The sequence below is a fragment of the Ambystoma mexicanum genome, chromosome 1q, assembly GCF_040938575.1.
Source record: "Ambystoma mexicanum isolate Mex_15411 chromosome 1q, UKY_AmexF1_1, whole genome shotgun sequence".
NCBI lineage: Eukaryota > Metazoa > Chordata > Amphibia > Caudata > Ambystomatidae > Ambystoma > Ambystoma mexicanum.
Window position 1 is genome coordinate 572,078,519 of NC_090922.1, and position 21,423 is coordinate 572,099,941.

The following is a 21,423-nucleotide window of genomic DNA, read 5'->3' on the forward strand; positions in this document are numbered from 1 at the left end:
GGAGGAGACGAGATAGTGAGTAAACAGATAGGTCAGTATTCGGCACCACAATCATTGGTAGCTTTGCGGACTACTAGTAGGAACTTTAAAAGAGTTGTCATGCATGGAGAGCCGACCAGCCTGTTGTCGATGAGCAGAAGTGGGAGAGGATCTGGGTAGGCTGTAGAGAAAGTGGTTAGCAAAGTTGAGGACTTTGTCGAGATGGAGGAATCAGTAGAGGAAGGCCAGAGAGCAGGCTTGCGCAGTAGTCCAGTTATCTTAAAACGTGGGTGGAGATTAGAGTTTTTGTACATTGGTAATTAACACATTTTTTCAAATGTTGAAAAGAGAAATGCAAGCGGCAGAGGCGGTACTAGTGATTGTTGCAGTTGGTGGTTGCTAGCAAAGAGGGCCAAAAGGTTGCATGCTTTGGACAAAGTAGCAGTAAGATCCAGTGGGGCGCTAATGGGAGGGCGGGATAGCGTTGTAACCTGGGAGACAGATGACTCCCACCTTTTTGAAGAGTTCAGCATGATGCACCAGAGAGCCATCTAGTGACGGATAATAGCGAGACAGTCAGTCCATTTTGAGATGCTGGTGTGGTGGAAGGAAAGAAAAAAGGGAGTGTTGGCAGTAAGGAGGTGATGGTGAGAACCAACAGACAAGATAAGTTTTCTCTTCATACACTATGCTTCTACCCTACGAAGAGTTCCAAATACTGATTTTAGTGGTACGCCGGCAGGGAGAGGAGTGGGGGTCAGAGGTTTGCGAGGGCCAGGAGATTTTAAAGGAGTGATCTTCCAGGTAGAACTCAATGCAGGCGAGAACAGACTTGCAAAGCCCATGACCCCGAAGGGTGAGTAGGAGAGGAGTGATGGTGTTCAACGTGGCAGAGGTCCCAAAGGAGGAGTATAGAAGAGATTTCGGAGAGATTTGCATTAGAAAGTTGGAGTTATGCATGTGTCGAGCCTTGGAGTGGTTACTTTGGAAGGCAGATTGTTGTGGATCTCCAAGGCTATTCTCCTCGGGGTACTTAATGATCTGGTTCAAGACCACCCACTCGTAGACCTTTGAATAATGTGTAAAGAGGGAAACCGGGCGATTGTTCACCAGGAAATTTGGGCCAGCAGATCGGTTTCTTCAAAACCAATAGAACAGTTGCAGATTTGAGGGAGCCAGGAAAGAGTCCAGTAGGCAGATGGAGGTTAAAGAGAGATGAGCAGGTGATTGAGACGAGTCTGGGATCGTTTGATGAGCGAACAGTTCAATAGGCGTTCACGATCTGTTGGTGCTGCGAAGGATGAGTTCTAATTCAGTAGACCTAGGGGAGAAGTAGTCGAGTAAAAGTGGCATGGGGAGAGGTGGTGGACCGAAGGAGGGAAGAGGAGGGGAGAAAGAGGAGGGCTTTGAGAGTGTCACCAATTTTATAGATTTTAGGGAACAAGTGGTGAGAAGAGTAATTGGCAGAGAGGGCGGAGGCAATGGATAGTGGGCTGGGAGGATAGATGAGTTTTTGGGGGTGATTGCAAATTAGGTTTGTTAAGGACAAGGAAGATTTGGCAGAGCCCAATGCAAAGGTGAGGGCGGCATCATGGGTCATGCTTTATATTTGTTTTAAAGGGTCTGGATTTCAGTAGTGATCCAGGTCTGAGGACGGAATGGGAAGGTTTGGCTGTGCTTGCAGGATAGTGTTGGTGAAAGGGAGTAATAAGTGCACAGTAAAACCCTAAAAAGCACGGCCAATGAATAGTGCAGAGAGAGAGAGAGACTTCTTCATCTCATCAAGGAAAGTGGCAAGAGAGCCTTGCTTGAATTTCTGCTTGGTCATTGAATAGGGGAGAGGAGCAGTAAACGGTGGAGGTGTGAGGGATTTGACCATCTACACAGGGAGTGTGCGCTCGGCTGGGCTTCTTTGAAATTTTTAAAGAAATTGAATGATGGGAGATCAACTTCAGAAAATGTGTGGGGCTAATCCGCAGACATTTTCCTATGCTTGCCGCACAACAACCACAGTCAAGTGTACTCCGGAGGGAACACAACCTACAGGCGCAGTCCTCCCTGATTTGATATAGTTTATTTATATAGCACCTATACAAAATGTGTTTCAAAGTGCTTCAAGGCAAGGGAGGGAACAAGGGAAAATACAGTTACATTCTTACAGGCCGTGAACAGTAAGGATGTGAAATTAACTATCATACTTGGCCTAATGACATTTCAGATAGTGCAAGAGCTAAGAAGTAGGAAGGAAATGGAAACAGACAGGCGACTACCGTACTAGGCCTGATGACATTTCTGGTAGAGCCAGAGAAAACAAAAGGTGAGAGAGAGAGAGGGGTGCAGAAGGGAGGGGAGAAACAAAACGTGTGACTACCGTACTAGGCCTGATGACATTTCTGGTAGAGCCAGAGAAAACAAAAGGTGAGAGAGAGAGGGGTGCAGAAGGGAGGGGAGAAACAAAACGTGTGACTATCATACTAGGCCTGATGACATTTCAGATAGTGCTAGGGGGCGTGGGGTGGAAAAAAACAAGTAAGGGGAGGAGACAGATGAGGTTGCTATCATACTATGTCCAGGGTAAATTCTGATAGATTAAGTGCATAGAAGAAAGTAAGGGGAGGAGATCGGAAAAGGGAGAGGAGGAGAGAACAGAGTAAGCAGTCAAAAAAGTGGAGAAGCAAGAGGGGAGAGTTGATACATTGAGCTGGAATGTGACAGCCATGGGTACATCAAAGGACATCATGAAGGGAGAAGGCAACAGCTTCCTACTGTCATGGCTAGCCTAATTAAATATCAAAGGCTCCATGGATCCGCCCTGTACTATTGTCTAAGTTCTTTGTGGTGGCAGCGCATACTGATGAGTAAAATGAAAGCAGGCCTGCAAAGAGGCTTGGTTAAAGAACTAACACAAGGGACAGGTAACTAACGCCTCTTTGATATGCAATGTGTCAACTTGAAACTAGCTCCCACCCCTCTGTATGAAGGGCAGTGAATGTCATGTCTGGGACAACTGTTTAAAGTAGGCAAACCCTGTTGCAAACCCCCTTTCAGATGGACGAAGGTTTGATTTGATGGAGACAGCCTGTTCTCACCACAAACTGTAAGGGAGACCTGCACTTTGGACAGGAGTTATACAGAGCTCAATTAACCAGAGAGGCACTTTGATCCACAACAGACCGGAAGATGAGTGGAACTTAATAGTAAATGTAACCCCTTAGCTTTCCTGTTGCAAAGCACTCTGGTTATGACCTCACGCATAACAGAAGATTGTTGGTAGGGATCAAGGATTGGTTCATTAAGGTCAGCTTAGCCTGCACCAAAAACCAAGATGGTTGAGCCCCTCTTTTGGCAGGTCATCCAATGACTTTGAAATTATTAAGATGGACTCATTTGGACCCTGGCCGAACGTACAGTCTGCCTTACACCTTCCAACAGTGAAAGAAGGCCAGGACTTCCAAGAGGAAAGCAAGATCCCTCCCCTAAACATCTCCCAGGGAACTAAGTGTGATACCAACCTCTGAGGACCTGTCCAGCGGCTCCATAGCTGGTACCAAGCCAGCACACAGCGTGCCCTGCTAGGTTCTGCCAGCAAGCTTCCTAGGTGGGAAGCGCCGGAGAGTCTCTGACCAAAGGACAAGGCTGTTGCCTGCAAACACTCTCCTCATCTTTGGGCCGTCCGCCTTAAAGGACCACACAAGCCCTGCAAAGAAGCTAGGAGGAGTTCCACAACAAGCATCAACTAGCGTCCATCTTTTAGGGACATTTTCTAGGCAGTCGAGCCCTCAAAACATGACCGGCTGCACCACTGACTGTTGTCACGCTGCAGTCACTAAAGCCGTCCGAGACACCTCGACCAGTCTTCCAGCTATGCCAACCAGCACAGAGATGATTTTTGACCCAGAGCCACCGCGTAGGCCAGCCTGCTGCCGCCCGTCCAGCCTCCCCGAACTGCCTGCCGCCTGATACCCGCAGCTGTCTCCCTTCTCCAACTCTGTCGCATGAGCTCTAAAGTGTCCTGGAATCGATTTGACACTGTCGAGCATCAAGATCATCTCAAGCACCTGGTACATTGTGGTTTTGTCCCCCCTGGTCTTTTTCCAAAGGCCCCTAGTGACATTTACGACCTCTTGCTCCTTTGATGTTGAAACCAAATAACCATGAACAGTTAAGACTGATTGCTTTACCGACTACCCTCCTGTCAGTAGGGTGCATCCGTTTCCTTCATGAAACTGTCTGTCCTCTGTGTTCTTTTACAGGGTGGGTTGTATTTTGTAGTGTGCTATACCTGTCTGTTGTAGTAATAATAAAGTAGATATTTGTATACCACCTTGACTGGACTGTCCCTTTTACCATTGGGTATTTGTACTTTCGCTGTGTTGCAACTTACCAGCGATCAACAATCTTGTAGAAATAAGCCTGCCACTCCATCGACGTTACCAAAATTGAACAAGGAGGTTGATAATTGACTTGTGTTTCCAACCTGTGCAGATCCCTTCTGGTGTACTAGAGGTGTGGGGCTGATTGACGGTTTAGAAACCAACATTCATCCCTGGACCACTGGTGCCCCGGACCAAGATGTTTAAATGAACAATGGAGTGATCAGAGGGGGAGCAGGGAGATGGAGAGCAAAATAGAGTCTAGGTTGAGAATTCCCTCCAGGACAGGGAGGCTGGTCATGGAGTGAGTAGGAGTGTTTGGATAGGAAGGAGCTAAGTTAAAGGTAGGCAGCTGAAGAGAGCTTAGGAAGGAGGGCTTTGGAAGGTTAAAGTCCCCCCTAACATGACAGTGGGGCTGTCGGTGGAAAGTGACTCAAGGAGATGTTCAGGTCTGGGAAGAAGGACTTAAGAGGACCAGGGGGTTGATAAAGAGCAGAACATTGAGAGGATTAGGAGGGAGGAGTTGAAGAGTGGCATCTTCAAAAGAGCAAGATGTGATATCAGGTTGGTGTATTGAGGCCATCATGAGGGCCTTATTGATGATGATCCCCACTCCAAATTAGTGGATTTCTGTGATAGCAAGCAGGGGAAAGTTGAGGGTGATACAAATCGAACTTTTCAGTGATGTAGGAAGACCTGTTGCAGAGGGATCGTGGGATTGTGCGTTCTAGAAGCCAAGTAAGATTAATAGGGTTTGGGGGGAAAGGAACAGGTATTGGAAGGGCGCTAGATACGATTGACAATCCTGGATGAATGGGACCCACTGGGTTTGAGGGGTACAGGTGCAGGGAGCAAGGAGGGAGTTGGGCCGGGGGAGCGTGAGGTAGACATTAGAGTTGTGGTTGAAAGCTATGAGAAAAGCAGAGACAAGTGATTACACCGAGGATTGCAGTGAATTCAAGTTGCGTGAGGGAGGGTAGACGAAATAGGCAAGGGAAGTGAAGGAAGAGTGCTGCTGAAAAGGGAGCGAGGGTAGGTGGGTGAGGAGAAATGTAAGGGAGGGAACATTGGCTGTGAGGGATCTGGCAGAAGATGGACAAATATTGGGGCGACAGGTAAATGTTCCAAAGCAGGCATAGTCTTGGATGGTTGGATCTGACAGCAATGAATGGAAGGTTACTCGGTTGAAAAGTATTATGTGCACGTCAAAAGAGCTGCAGAGAAGGCAACCTTCACTCCTGAGAGGCTGCTGGACCACACCAAAAAGGATCCAGACCTGGGTTTGATGTCCAGAGGCCCAGAGAAGGAAGGTTGCAGAGGTGGAGCAGAAGCTCTGTTGCAGTAAGTATTGTGGTCAGGGGATGGTTAAAGCAGGAGTGCAGGAAAGCATCAAGACCCAAGCGATGAGACCAGCAATGGATCCAAAGTCAGTCCTGCGAAGGACAGCCAGGCCATTGGAAGCAATCGCTGGTGCAGAGTTCCATTCAGATGTCAAGTTTGTTTTGGCATTGGTCTCGATTCCCATTTCGTCTGCCATTAGGGCCACTGGTGAAGGCTAGGTGAAGAAAACCCTACTACCGACATTGAATCACCCCCGTCAAGGTGATTCATGAAGATCTGGACACAACTGAACAAGCTGCAAGGAGGAAACGCAATGGTGACTTTTTGCATCTAGCTACATGGCTACTCCAGTGACTAACAAGTGCAGCAAGCAAGGAGGCAGGATGCTTCCACAAGGAGGGAGGGTGAGCTGTAGATGTCCAAGCATGGGCCTCCCAGCCTGGATGTCCCACAAAGGGAAGGAGCAGGTAAGCTTTAAACAGCAGCAAAACTCCACTCGGATTTCAGCCCGGTAGCAGGCACCCCCACTCTGGATCTGGTGAATGCCCAAGGCCCAGAAAGCTACACACACATGTTCCACTGATCCACGCAGGGTGGAAGACGAGGAAGAGCCTCCAGCTGGATTCCAGTCAGAGTATCCTCTTCAGGAGGACCAGGGGTCCACAGTCAGCCAGGTTCGAGGATCTCCAGAGAGGTTTCATCTCTCCAGCATCTCCCAGAAAGGTCAGAATCTGTAGAATAGCTCAGGGTCTCCCTAGTTAAACACACACAGGGGGGTGAGGGTGCAGCCCCACAATCCACAACAGTGTGCCTTTCAAAGTTTTGGCAACCAACCAATCGGGATAAGCAGCCAAACTAAACCTTCATCGGCACACCCACAGAATCTGGAATGGTGTGTCTAGACCGTCATCCAGCTTAAACCAGATACTAGCTTCACAGGGGGATACCTTTGTGAGCTCTGGGAAGAGCCCATATAATCAGACTGGCATTTGTGGCCTTTCCTCATTGGCCAAACATAGAGACCAAAAGCAAAATGTCTTGGCTTGTATGTCTTTGAAAATGTACAGCCCGTCAATTGCTGCTGTTCAGAGATGAGGTGTCTAACACGCCAGCCAACTGTTTGAGAAACTACACATTTGGAAAAAGGAGATATAAATGGGCCATTACTATTTCAAAGAAATACACTAGGTGTTAAAGTGCATACATAACGTGTGCCCAAAAAATATGTAAAATGTATGTTTTTTCTGCTTCTTTGGCGGCTATATGGGTACACGTTTTGATATAGCTATTTCTAGACATACTCGCGCGTGTAATGCACTCTGCCTTATGTGAGCCGGAATGAAATCTACCAAATATTTCTGCTGCTTTTTTTCTAAGACAGCATTTCGTGTACTGTTTCTGTAATGTTATTTTCTTTGTATTTTGGATACCCTCCGAGGAAATGCCTCTTTTCTTGTCTCTTTCTCACCAACAGCAGAGCCTGTACTTGGACAATTTTGGTTTGAGTTGATCAGTTTGTCTCTTGGCTGCCTCTGATCTCCAAGCCTGTATCTTGAGTTATTTTATTTTTAATTACCCCGGCTTTGACATTTTTCGCCTGCACACATTTCCTTCAGACCCCCATTCAATGGCCAAGCACAGGGGGTGTTGCTTGGTCTGGAAAAGATTTGGGGCTATGCTAATGTAGGGATTGTCGGGACTCGGGGCTAGCTAGCCTTTTTGTTGTCACCCCTGAGATTCTATTTGGGGATATAACCAAAAGACCCGGCGCTATAGTCACACCTCCCCCCCCACCCTGCCCGGAGTGACCCTCTGGACATGCAGCAGATCAAGGAATATTGGAGGAGTCACCCGTTAACCCTCGGGAATCAGAATAGGGGTGAGAGAATTGGTATTCTGAACCCATCCCACCACACCACAACCCAGCCCAGCCAGAGACCGGCAGGGAGAGGGCTCTGGGAGGAGCCTTTTTTTGTTGTCCTCCAAGGACGGATTTCCACAGCCCATGGAGAATAAAAGCTGTCCTGTAAAGCAGGTCTATCTAATGCCTTTCAGAGTTCTGTGTAGGAGGGAAGCCTTGGCTGCTGATATCTCCTATCAATGGGCCCTGAACAATGCCGTAAACGGCATGAGAAACACAATCAGTCTATGTATTTTCAAAGAACCCAAAAATGTATAGATTCTTTGCAAATGCAGAGAGTACGTATGATTTATGGAGCATCCATTTTTGCAAACGGATCAAAAAAAATCATTGTTTTGGCCAGCAAGGTCCTTTTTGGATCCAGGGAGCCTAGAAAATGAGGGCCATTGCTCTAGCACGCCCTGTTGCGTGCAGGGCCACCTCTGGTAGGTTTGACATTGGTGTAAGAATCCTGCCTGCGTTTTGACAGTGAACATAAGCGAATGGGGGTTCCTTCCAGGTACATGCTGGAGTAAGGGTTCCCATGGTTTCTCCCTTAAACACATTGAAGAACCACCAGTGGGAAGATACAGTTATTGAAAAAGAAGCATCTGGAATGTTTAGCTGCAAAGAACTTTCTGACATTTCTGTGCGATTTATCTTTTGTGGTGAAGAGTGGCCACAAACCCTCAATTTGCATTACTGCCGGGTAGGGGGGGGGCTGGGTATAGCATTGCTCAACCTTGCAACGTAGAGGTTGGATTTCATGGAGTCTTCTTTCATAATAGAGTGCGTGGCAAGTGTTAAGAAAGTAGTGGGGATTGCTTGTTGGGACTACTGGCACAAGTGAATGTGGTCCTGGAAGTGTTCGAGGAAAGTGTATCCCGCAGGATCGAGGATCCCTTTGTAGACCAGCAAGAGACGCTATGGACTTGTCAAGAGGGCGTGAAGTTCCTAACCATGTAGAAGGGTTTTTCTGCTGGATGGAAGGAGATCATTCGTGCCCGGTCTGGTTTCGACCACACATGCTTATCAGGAGGGGGGGGGGGATTAACTGATTGTTTCTGTCAGTCAGTATGAGGCATCGGTTTAAGTGTACTCGCGAAGGTCACCTGGGCATGGGACTGCAACCTTTGGCTCTCGAGATGTTTAGGACCACAGCACTCCTCAGCCGCAGCCAGTTTTGTTAATAGTGAAGGATCACAGGAGTTGTCATAAACATCAGGGAGAGCCACAGGTTGCAGAACCATGACCCAGAGATGCCATAATATAGGACTAGTGGCCCAAGATAGATGAGGATGTTGAAAGAATGAAGAAAAAGTGTGGGCACTGCGTGTCAGCTCACGATGCCCATTAGTGTACCAAAGCAGGTGTGGCCAGAACTAACCCTGAATATAAATGAATCTTTTGTTTTCAGAAATCACTGATTACATTTGTTTGGATTCTCCATCCAAAGTGATTGCATGTGAGAGTGTGCACCGTGTGAAGGCGCTTTTCTAAGGGAAGACCTGTCTGAATAACCGTGTGCCGTTTGGCATGTCTGAAAGGCGAGGTCCTGAGAGATCTCTACATAGAAGTCTGTATTAATGGATCAGTAAAAATGGTTCACTCTATGCAGTTGACATATGCAAACCTTTTGGATTGTCGTACAGTGGTCGATGTGCTTAAAGGATGGCATCACATTCTGTGTAACCAATGCATCAACTTTGCTTTCAATAGGGTAGTCCCCAAGCTCTAGCCTTGTTCTCCTTGGACAGGAAACCGTATTGGTGTAAGTGTAGACCAGAGTGAGGTCATGCAAAGAGTAAAAGAGGAAATACGACGTACACGCCATTGTGGAAAGATGTGGTGGCACCACGGGATGATGTGGTAGTGAAGAATGTACATTTCATAGATAAGGGGCTGCCAGTGAAGATGCCACACGAAAAAACTAAAATCGGCAAATGATGCAATGGTTTTGGAAGATTGGAAAAAGACAGTTGAATATTAAAAGTAGAAAAGCATAGGGTTGCGAGTACTGATGGAAGCCAAATGGATAAATTGAAAGCCATGTGGAATATGCGGTAGGTAGTCATGGTTCTTGGAGAGATTGTGGTTGCAAATGTGGTTGCAAATGCCATCAACCAAGGTTCTGCAGATGAAACACCATGAACTAGACTGGATAGCAAATCGGAGCAAGGACTTGCAGGGATAGGGATGAAAATCTGCCACAGCGTTTCAACCTCAAGACATGTTTTTGTAGAATAATGTAGGGTTAGGAGAGATGTTGTATTGTACTGAATCTTATGCCATTTAAATAGAACCTTATTGTGCTATACTGGAATCCTCTTGATGGGTAGCATTCTAGATGGGAGTGTAATTTGTGAAGGCCTCCTGCCCTCTCGGATCGGTTTAGGCTGTCTTCTTACCTTAATGCTGGGGAAGGGGACTGCAATATTTGGATCTGGATGTTTTGACTACAAATCCCATCTGCCCTAGCCAGCATAGTAAATGGTAAAGAATCTTGGGACTTGCAGTCCAAAACATCTGGTGAGCTAACGGATACATACCTGGGGTGTACTAATCCACAAATCTCTTCTGTAAAAGGGCTATTTCATTGCAACACATTCGTAATCATTGGTGCACTTTACAAATAACTGCCCTTCTCCGGTATCTTTTGGTTTCTCCAAAAGCATACATTCAGCAGTCTGCTGATTGGCCCCAAGGCTTTATTGAAGGCCTCAACCTGACTGTTCGGTAACTTCTAAAAGGCAGGCTGCTTCTCTTGGTCATAACATATATACAACGTTTGCAGAGATTACCCACTGCCCTCACGCATAGTCAGTTAACTTTTTGCAAAAGGTTTTTCGGGGAATAACGGAAGAAGGAAACGAGATTTGTTTAGAGGGCCCAATTACCATGTTTAGGGACTTGGTCAGCTACTGAGCAGTCACTGCGGCCATGAATCTGGAGTTTGGGTTGGCCAGTACATAGCTGGACAATTGTTTGGTTCGCCTTGGTGTCTAAACCACCATTAAAGTTGGTCCATGATTGGCACGTTCTGAGGACTCCCAGAAGGACGGAGTACTGGGTCATGGAATCGTATCTTGTTCAAGCAAGTGCTTTGTGTACACGGCCATACCCGTGTTGGGAGCTCTTAGCGCTACTGCCTAGTCTACGCGTTGTGAATGCGCTCATTTATACACCAACGTGGTAGCTCAGGAAGTTAATCACTCGCTGCCGATATCCGTTGGAAGCCTGCATATTACAAGTTCGAATTATGCTACTAACTCTGCTATGAAGTGTAATAATACACCACCCACTAACAATAACACACTCTACCACTGTCGCTACTGCTGAAGCAATGCTTGTATCACTACTCCTAGCACTCCTAGACCAACCTACTTCTGCCGCCATATTTATTCTAAGATAAATGCAGAGAGGTGTTTGGAGTCCAGAGCTTAAAGGCCCAGGTTGACCAGTTAACTAAATACAAAAACACACTGTGCCCATACAAGTTGCCAATTCAGAGGTCCCTGCCACCCAAATATCACTCCATTGGAGTAGGTAGTCACAAACTGTGCTTCGCACTGAAAGTTTGGCATATGCCACTGATTATTGCATTAGAGCTAAATATTTGTTGGATTTTTGGCATGTTGGCAGAAAACAAACAGATGAACAAACTCTTGAAGACCTTGTGTGTTAAGCCTTGTGATTAATTAACTACTTGTCGTTTTCCAGCTTCGAGTGAAAAGGAGAGCGCTCAGCCTTTCATCGTCGTGCCGAGCCAGTTCCCAGTGTACCTCTGGCATCCCTACATGCGGCACAGCTTCTTCTGTTTCCAGGATTCAGAGTCGCAGAAGTGTTTTGGCACCATCTTGGAAGACTGCATCAGACACCAAAACCATGGTAGGTGTCCTAGTCTCCGCCCCATGCCTCTATCCCCATGCCTCTTTCCGTGGGCCTCTGAATGTTGCTGCCCAAGAGGAGTTGACCACACCAAGTATTGCCTGCTGCATAACACTCTATTGCCCCCTGGTGTTTGGAGCCGGTATAACGAGGGCTTTTCCTAATACTTGGAGTGAGGAGCTTGCTTATCGTGCTGGAAACCCATCTGCCCCCTCCTGGTGTCTCCCGCATTCCATCCAAACGCAGTTCCTTTAGCAAATGGTGTCATGTGAGTCGTGGGCTGGCAAAGTGGCAACCTGAGTTGCAGGTTTTGCTACTAGACAGTTACAACCTTGTGGGTGGACGGAGAAATGATTTGCTTTTTGACTTAACACATTATTTGAGGATGCAAAGGAAACTGTTGACTCTGGCTGGGCCATATGGGTGTTATGTCCTTTGAAATACAATGTTGCTTACCCCGCTTTTCAAAATGTCTTCTACATTAGTAGATGTTCCAAAAATGCCTCCGTTTTTCTGTGACTGCCCTCAAGTCACCATATCATTGTGTTCTCATTACCGAATTTTGTAAATTCTTTTCCCAAATCATTGTTGGTCCAAAGACTTTCTGCCATGTCTTTTGCACAAGGGAAGACTGTATCCTGCCGCAATCTGACCCATTTCCTGCTTACCCAGTCACCCCAGACTGCGTAGAGGTGGAGTGCCTGAAAATAACCTCTCCAGCGCGGGTTCGCCCATCTTGCTGTCTGTTCTCTGTAGTTTTTCTTAGCACTCCAATTCTTGTCTACTGCGGTAGAGGATGTTACAAAATCTTCTCTATCTTGTAAATCGGGCAGTGGTAACTCCTGCTCCAACTTGATCAAGCCCTGAAGTGTTGTGCATGGGTACCTTTTCTGTGGTGTGCCCTTAAGCAGCTTTTACAACGTATTCACTTTTTAGATTTCTTAAAATTGTCTTACCTGTACAAAGTTATGAATTGTTAATTTTGGGATATTTTCATTATTATTTGGGTATTTAGTGAGCACAGACTTAGAACATGGTGAGGGAAGCTGAGAAAAAAAGTGTTTAGGCACCTAAAAGGGGAGGGGGATGATGGGCTGTTTGGCAGTAAGGATCTACAAGCAATCGGGGGAGGAACATTGGGGAGCGAATCACTCGGTCTCAGGGGTGGACTGGGAACTAAAAGAGGCCCTGGAAATAATTACTGGGGACCAAAAGAGGCCCTGGAAATAAAGTTCAAAGTGGCCCCATATGACACATTTTCAGCAAGCCCAATGCTTTTCCTATGAGAAAATTTGGAAATACCACACAAAAGAGGCCCAGGGTGCAGAGGCCCACCGGGAAATCTCCAGAGTTCCCTATAGGCCAGTCCACCCCTGCTCGGTCTCAGGTAGGGTGCGGGCTGTAAGGTGTGTGGACTTAGGGTTGGGAAGGAGCCATTAATTGGAGAACCCCTTCCTGAACTGTAGAAGCTACGGGGTGAGTCTGTTGGCGGGGAGGTGGCTTCAGCGTGTTCAGGGCGTAGACCGAGAAGGCCTGTCTTCTGGTTCTTTTCTGTTGCAGGATTCGAAGATGAAACAGACATGCCTTGGGAGCCAGTGCAGTTTGATTAGGGTCGGTGTGATGTGGTCAAATGTGCAAAGTCCTTTAATGAGACATGCTGTATCATGCAAGACACATCTTGGGGGAAGGGTGTCAGGGTAGCCGCCGGAGGGCCTTCCAAAAGGGTATGAACTTCAGAACCTACAAAGGCTGCGTTTCAACTTTGTATTGTGTGCCTTAATGTGAAGCGATGCCCAGTTTAGCGTTGATCCTGGTTATTGGGATTTAAGTCGGAGCGATGCACTCTTTATCAAATTGTGAACATATCTACTATGTGCAGCCTAGTAGAACTGATGACTGGCATAGTTCTACCATATCTTGAATGCCACGATTACCTTAATTATGACTTCAGTATCGTGTTCTTCCTAAACCTTGATTGCAATGGCCAGTGCAGTTGATCAGTGAAGACCTTGAAACCTAGGAATGTGTAGCGAAGACTGAGGCCTTTGTGTTGCACAATTTGTTTTGCTCTTCATTGCATCAACCAATACCAAGGTGGAGATGGGAGTTGGGCACCTTGTTTGTTTTGCCTTATTGCTGTTCCAGCGGACCTCACTAGTGAACGTTAACGGTCTCGCTGTTAACCGTATACTTTACTAAGGCTTTCTGTCTTTGCTATATTTGCTGTAGTCCCTTCTCCCTTTCCATGGAGGCCGGAACAAAAAATAAAAAAAGGAACCCTGGCGCGAGGGTCACGCTGCAATGTGTGCAGGCTTACCATAGGGTAAGGCTCGCAAATGCACCAATCAGTAAATTCTTTTCATTTTTTTAAACGCGCGCTGGGTACTAATTTTCTTTATTGGAACCACACTCACTCTCTTCAGATGTCTGCACAAGCATAAATACCCATACAAGTGCAATGCATAATTCCACTCACTTCCTAAACTCTTCATTCCAGGGTCTTGGTTTAAATCGGCAACGGTTTCCCACCATCGCTGCTACTCGGCGTGCATGATCGGGAGAAGCTACAGGTCATCCAAACGGCAGACATCCCCTAGGGTATTTCCGGCTTGACTTACACATGTATATTCAGAGACTTTTTCTCGTGTGTTTATTAATGCCTGGTCATTTATGAACCATTCCACATGTGCCAATGACATTTATGATTATTTTTCGACTCTAGCCCGTTAAGCTCATTGGAATGTGAAGGAATGTACTGGCCTTACAGTGACAGCTGGTCCGTTGGGCAACCCGTTCAGCGTTAGTCGAAAGTGAAATATGGTAGTAACCGAATATTGGGTGGGGACTGGAATAACCCCTTTGTTTCTTGTCGGTATCGATATGTCGCTAGTCACTGGACCGACAGTGAGCCACAGGAAAACCTGTCAGGAATAGTAAAACTAGTATGCCAAGGCATGCATAAACATCCAGGACAAAAGCACCTTGATTGCAACATGAATTTTAATTTCAACTATGATGAGATAAGTGCCCTCTATTTACACGTGTTTTGGCCCCTAACAGCCTTTTTCAAATTAGGGCTGGTGTAATCAAAACTGGTGCAAGATTAAATAAACAACACAAATGTATTACATCATGCACATTCAAGGCAAAGATATAAAAGCAAAACAGTAAACACATTTTTAATATCATGGTAGAAGTACAACAATATGATTGTGTAATTGCCAGATCACAAAAGTTCATTGTTCAGTTGCAAAAAGAAAACACACTGGAATGTGGTTTGACAGACTGACCAGTTTCACTTTAGTCAGCTGATCTTATTGTTCTGGTTGATTGGTAGTCCATCAATGTTAACCAGATTCCTAGCCTTCTTTGAATCAATGTTAATACAATTCTTTTTTTCCTCATATGACCTTCCTCATTGTTTTATAGACAATTTCAAGTGGTCTTAACTTTCAAACAACTTTCCTCCCAACCTAATATTCACCTTTTCCCAGCTCCTAGCAGAAAATGCGCTTTTTAGTTTTGGTTGATATCAGTAATTGGTCGGGGAGTTTTCTCTCCTCTCACCATCTAACACAACAATTCGAGTTTACATGGTGTGCTTTCACTGTTCGACAGCCAGCTGGTCAATAGCAAGGTTTATTCTTTTGGAAATGTTCTTTGCTGGGTTCAAAACCACATTGACAGTCTTTGACTCTTTGCAATCCCACCCGTGGTTTGAATTGGTCTGACATCCGCTCATGCAAACTCGTCATACGTTTCATTGGACAGGTTATGGCATGCCTTTATATTGTGCTAAATCACCAACATAGTAGCTTCAGAGTGTCTAGAGTTCCGCTCTAAAGAAGTTAACTTGCATATTTTGCATCAACCCAAAGCACAAGTTTAATAAAAACATTAGTGGGGCTCCAGCAAACAATCTTTTAATAGCCCTAAGAGAATTTCTCTTAACCCTGTCAGAAGGTCTAAACATCTTGATAGAGTTGTAGCAAAACCACTATTGCCCGCCTTAGACAACATTCGCCTGACGAACACAAGCACTGCTATAGTTCTGGGCATTGTGGACACTTGGAAACAGTGCTGTACTCTTCATATACAATGCGCTAAGCTTTTTCAAAAAGCAAACCCTAAAAATGTTTGAAAAAATGAAACCGTACACCTGTGACACTGGCCCCATACACCATAGTCCATGTTCTATTGATAACGTTGGCAATATAGATGGTACGTAATCCCACGAAGCTCCTGGTTTTCTTGTTGGTAAATCAGATATTATAGTCGCAACTCGGTAGCCATTACAATGGAGCATGCTCTGCCCATGCCTGCAACTGTCCTGTTACTGGGATTTATACCATGTTCTGCTGCTGTAATTTGCATGGCCTCCACGGCAATCCCCAAAACACAGTCCTGAAAATGTTTGTAATTTGTCAGAGGTCCGTATTAGGGAAAGAGGCCTCTGAATGTATCACTGAGCTTGCCCTTCTGTGCTTCACGCCCTTCGTTGTCCAACCCTCTTAAATCCTTTTTTGGATGATAGTTCTCCAAAAACAAAATAAACTCAGTCATCCTAATATAACATTGCTGATCACGAACAATGTGCTACTTCAAAAGGAAAACCTAGATTGAGTTGCCAACCTTAAACTGCATGTTCACTTGAACTATTTCTAATAAATTGAAGATGTCTGCCAGTCTTTAATCCCTTCTTGACTCTGGCAAAATGACGCAAGTGGACCCGTTCACCTGGGGCGGTGGCCTGCCAGAACATGTTTACGCCTGGCAGAAACAGTGGCATCAGTCTGTACACGTAAGGAAGTGGCCGATTTCTTCCTCGCTGTAGTCCATGCCTCCCGGCGGATGCAGGATTCTATGTTGGATGCATAGATGGATAAAGCAGGATTGCGCTCCAGTTAAGTGTGGAGAAAGTGCGAGTGCTGAAACGACTTCCATGTCCAACTCTTGCATGGCAGCACCAGCTGAAGACCGGTTCCAAGAGAAGTAGGGCAAAAATGTAATTTGGCAAAAGGGAATATGACCCTTGTTCTCACGCCAGTCAATTTCAGCTATTGTGGCATATCCATTTGTCCAATGAACTGAGACGTTCTTTAACGTTGCTTGAAACAGTAGTTTGATCAGATCTCGTCTTGGGGATACCTGTGTCCCTCGCATACATTAAAAAGCATTGTTTTGTAATTGGTATGATGCCCTTCAATACTTGGGCTATTGACATATGGAACATAATGTTTTATGTTCAAAATTAATAAATAAAAATGTTAATATACATCTACCGAAACATTCAGCAAACTGGGCCAAAGTGACCACATATAAGTTGAACAGAAGTGAGGGCAAGTTTGTCCCCCGAGGAACTCCACAGCAAAAAGCAAACCGGTCTAAATAAATTAGATGGGATTTAATTAAATCCACTGCTTGGCCCAGAGATCGCCATAAGGGCGAGACCGACCCAAAGTTTTGCCGCCAAGTCATCAAACACATTCAGTGCTGCTGATCTACCGCCAAAATCTAGAAGCCTAAATCAAGACACTTTCGAGGATGGGTTTAGAACCCATGCCTGGTCGGAAACCAGCTTGGTTTCCATGTAGATGGCCTGTGTATTCTGCATAGCTCTGTCATTGTTCTGCCACATGGTGTTCCATGTTTTTTGACGGATAAGGGAGCGGCAAATGAGCCAAATATGACTTGACTCTTGAGTTTCTAGTCCAGTTTATTCCAACAAATGGACTACAATGGCCTTTTTCTGGTCTAATGGACCTCTGCCGGTTTCTAAGAGACACACATTTGTGTCAATGGGGCCAGGACAATAAATTGTGTTGCTAAATAACTCCCCATCATTCAATCATTGTTGATACAAAACTGGAAGCACTTCATTTGTGCAAAAGCTGAGCAGCACTTGCCACCATCAAAGTTTCTTTTGTCAAAGGAACTTGCTCACTGCTTTCAATACTTACGGGGAATGTATAAATGTAGTCCTCGGTCTCAGGACTAGTGCTACTCAGACATGCTAGCGTAAGGAGCAAAAGAACATTGTGATGGAAGCCGGACACTCCATCTACAGTTACTAAAACGATGACGTAACTCGGTCTTTGGGAAGATCAGATCAGTCATCTGCAGAGTCGCTATTGTTGGGAGAAGTTCTACACACGGCTTTAAAACAATGCTTCTTTGCCGTTTTAAGTTGTTGTTTGGGGGAAATAAACATCTGTGCCTAGATGCAGGTGTGTGCTTGGTTCCATTGGATGTGTCCATCATAAAATATCAAATCCATAGAATATGAATTGTCTGTGAAAAGTGCAAGCAATCGACTGTGAGCATCTGGCCAAAAGCCTGCATTTAATAATTAATTTAGTGTAAAAAGATTGACGTCGGGATTTGGAAATGGTCTCCTCCCCCCACAATGCCCTCTTTGGAGGCGTTCCTTGGTCTCTGCATCAGTGAATTGCTTCCCCCCCTAACATGCAGAGAGTTTGCAATTTCCACAGGAGTACCCCCCATTACCTCCCTAGCATCGAATTCCTTGCTAAACCTGCGAGAATCAACATTGCAAAACAATTGTATACCCCATGCATCTCTATCCAGATGTCGGTACTAAAACCAAAGCGCAAAAGGAGGAATAGACTGAGGGAAAGGGGCAGGGGGTGCAATGCCTCCTTCCTTCGGAATTGGAAATGACATTGGATTGTACAAGTATATTCTATGCATATAATTCATTAAATTCGGAGTATATATGACCATCTTTGGATCTCTTCTGTCCCGCACATGCAATGGACGCCATCTTTGCCCATTACACATCTCTGCCACCAGAGTTCCTGTTCTTCAATCCTATTCAGTTCCTGGGATTGACGCACTTTTGCTAACGATGGGGGTCTTTTCCATGCATCTAAGAATTTAAAATATCATCAATTCTAGGAAACCAAAACTGGGACCAAAAGGGCTGTGCTCTCCAGCAATTCCTTCTCCTCTCTCTCTCTCTTTGTGTCCCTATGTTTTTCATGCGACCAGCGAGTCTGGTCCAGGCATACAGGTTATTTGTGGTCTTATATAGTCTGAAAACTCTTCTGCATGTTACGTATCACACTGTACCATTGTTCGGATAAAGTAATATGGAGTTCGAGTATAGAATATAAAGGGGATTGGCTGTATATTTGGCGTTCGCTTCCCATGTTTCTTTGCATCGTTGCAGCTCAACGCTCCATGCCGGATGTTACAGCCATAATTATCTTCAACACTACTTGCTAAAGTATTCCTATGTCTTTACTTAAATCAGACTTAAAAAAACATCCTTGTTTATCAGGAATTAAGCAAATGCATCAAAGGATGCACAGTGTTGCCCATCACATGACGGAGAGGCTGATTTTAATGCATAAAAACCAAATGTTTGTATCTCTACTAAGTCCAGCGCGCTTGCACTGACCATTTATCGCTTTAGATGAGTGACCCACCTTCATTGGGAATGTGGGGCATTGGGGGTTACTGAGCAGCGTGCAATTGCAAGTAGGAAATGGTATTCCTGACCCGTCCCAGTGGCTATGTGAGATCTATTTGGCACGTCATGAGTTAACATCGACTGTGACATGACATAGCACGCCTATACACACGTGTTTCAAAGCGCGACGAGGCATGGGAAGCGAACAAGGGGGAGCAAGACAACGATCTTACTAGGCCTAGTGGCATTGAGATCGCCCAAGTGCAGGGAGGGGAAAAGGGGAGAAGTGCCAGGGGAAGAGGGAGCACTGCAGGACATGTGATCGACAAAACACAAATAAAGCGTAAAAAAATTGTTTTTAAAAAGTGCAGCCAACAAGTGGCAGTGCAAGGGTTTAGTGCAGGCAGCAGGTAATTGAAGTGCCGGTGGGGGGCTAATAGGGTAAGCGATACAGCCCCAAAGTGCGGTGTTGCAGGCAGCAGTGCAGGCGTGCAACTGGGGGGCAGGGACCTGTGGTCGAGGTTCTGAGGTTAGCCAGGTAGCTAGTGCAGTGACACAGGCGATAAGCAAGGAAGAGAGAAGGCAGAAGAAAAGAGGAAAGGCTTCAGCAGCTTCTGGAACCTGAGATGGTTCTGCTCAAGTTTCAGAGAGGCAGGGAGGCTGTTCCAAATGGAGGCACCAGCCAAAGAGAGAGATCTGCCTCCAGCTCTTTGCTTGCAAAAGCAATTGACCCTCAAGGAGTTGGAGGTGGAAGAGCGAAGAGCTCGTGTAGGGAGATACTTCAGAAGAGAAAGCTGGAGCTATTTTGGTCCCAGGCCCCAGAAGACCTTGTGGCCAATGTAAATGGTCTTGAATTTAATCCTTGCAGCCACTGTGAGCCAATGGAGAGATTTCAGTGCTTGAGAGATACAATCCCTGGGCTTGAGGCCAAGGACAAGTCTTGCAGTCCTGTTCTGGATGAGTTGGAGAGGACGGAGAGTGGAAGCAGGCAGATTTAAAGAGGCTGTTGCAGTAGTCCAGTCTAGAGAGGACCAGAGCTCTAGAGACAGTGAGCTTCTGGGGGGGGGGGGCGGAGGAGAGGAAGGGAATAATACCTCTGAGGCAACACAAAAGCCCCCTGCAAAACGCGGCAAGAGTTTGCTGGTAATCTCACCACCCAGTGACAAAGACTTTGGGCCAATCATGGTGTGATAAAAGGGCTACTGCTTTGCAGGAGTACATGGATAACTAGTGACTAAAGCATCTACTTGGCCCCACACTATTGCTGAACCCGCAGTGATCCCAGTCATAAAGGTGAAACAGCCACAGCCCGTCGGGTAGATCTCCTCTGCCTCTCTTGGTAACTGGGCCACGAGTAGGATGTAATCTTCAGTAGGGATGCGAGCTATCACAGAAGCATCCAAACAGCAATAGTACTGTGGTACCAAAATAAAAGAAATGACCAATTTACGTTATATAAAAATGCCAAACTAATAAAAACACTAAGTTCCCACCCACGTAAGGGAAAACGAGAAGCACTCTGCATTTAAAGATGGAGCAGACAAACTCCATCAGCAAATGGATCAAATTCAACAAAGATGCCTTTTAAAAGGTCACGAGTGGGGTCTTTAATGTCACTAGGGCATTTTAAGACTGGGCGGGAGGTTATGACCACTTCAATTTCTGGGTGCTTTTTGAGGGAGTGATTCAGCATTTGGTTAGTGAACTGGGTCAAACAGGTGGTGTGGTAAAAAAAACGGCACGTGTAACGAAGAACATTGAGACAGTCAGAGGTCCAATGATGTAACTCACGTGGTTTGAGGCAGGAACCAGGGCTATTCCTTGACTTCTGCTGTATTGGGAGGCACTGTCTGTTCTACACTTTCACACCAGGAAGCTGACCGCACAGCACCTAGAGGAGCTGCTACTTCCAGTGAGCAGGATTCTGGCTCTAGTGTCCAAGCAGCAGGTAAGGCATTGGTCCACACAGCAGCTTCACCCCAAACATGCCACTGGAATGGTTTGGGACAAGAGCCACCCTTTGCATGGACGTTTCTAGTCACCTTTTTGTCAGAGGACTTTGGAATAGACTGTTCTCCCAACCAGGTGCCCGGTGAATCCTTCTTCAGGATTCCAAAGTTGAATCAGCGAAGGTAAAGGTACCCCCCTTTTTTTGTGTAGACAAAAGGCTACAGCTGAATTATCCACTGCAAGCCGGTAAAGGGTACAATTCCAGATACTGTAATGTGTCCTTTGCCTTCTCATACCCAGTGTGCCTTGTCTGCAGGAAGTGTCAAAGGAGGGAAAGAAGGATAAAGCCCTAGTCAAATGCAAGATGGTGAGACCCCTTCTATGGACTGAAGCTCTGCTCTGGGCTAGTGCAATTCTCCCCCCATTTCGCTTCCTGCTATCGAAGGACTCCAATAATCGGCACCCTACTGTGAGGTGCCCATTGTAATGATGAGACTGTCTTTGAAGCACTGGTTCACAGGGCACCTCCTGGGTAGAGTTCCTGTTCCCCGGAGTTT

At 46.0% G+C, this 21,423-nt stretch overlaps 1 protein-coding gene across 1 annotated transcript in view; it reads left to right on the top strand.

Moving 5' to 3' along the window:
* Positions 1 to 21,423, top strand: part of NIBAN1 (niban apoptosis regulator 1) — a 491,461-nt gene that overhangs the window by 278,039 nt on the left and 191,999 nt on the right. Inside the window, exon 5 of the mRNA XM_069641063.1 lies at positions 11,314 to 11,481. Within this exon, the coding sequence (XP_069497164.1) occupies positions 11,314 to 11,481 (168 nt within the window). The remainder of the gene's footprint in view (positions 1 to 11,313; positions 11,482 to 21,423) is intronic.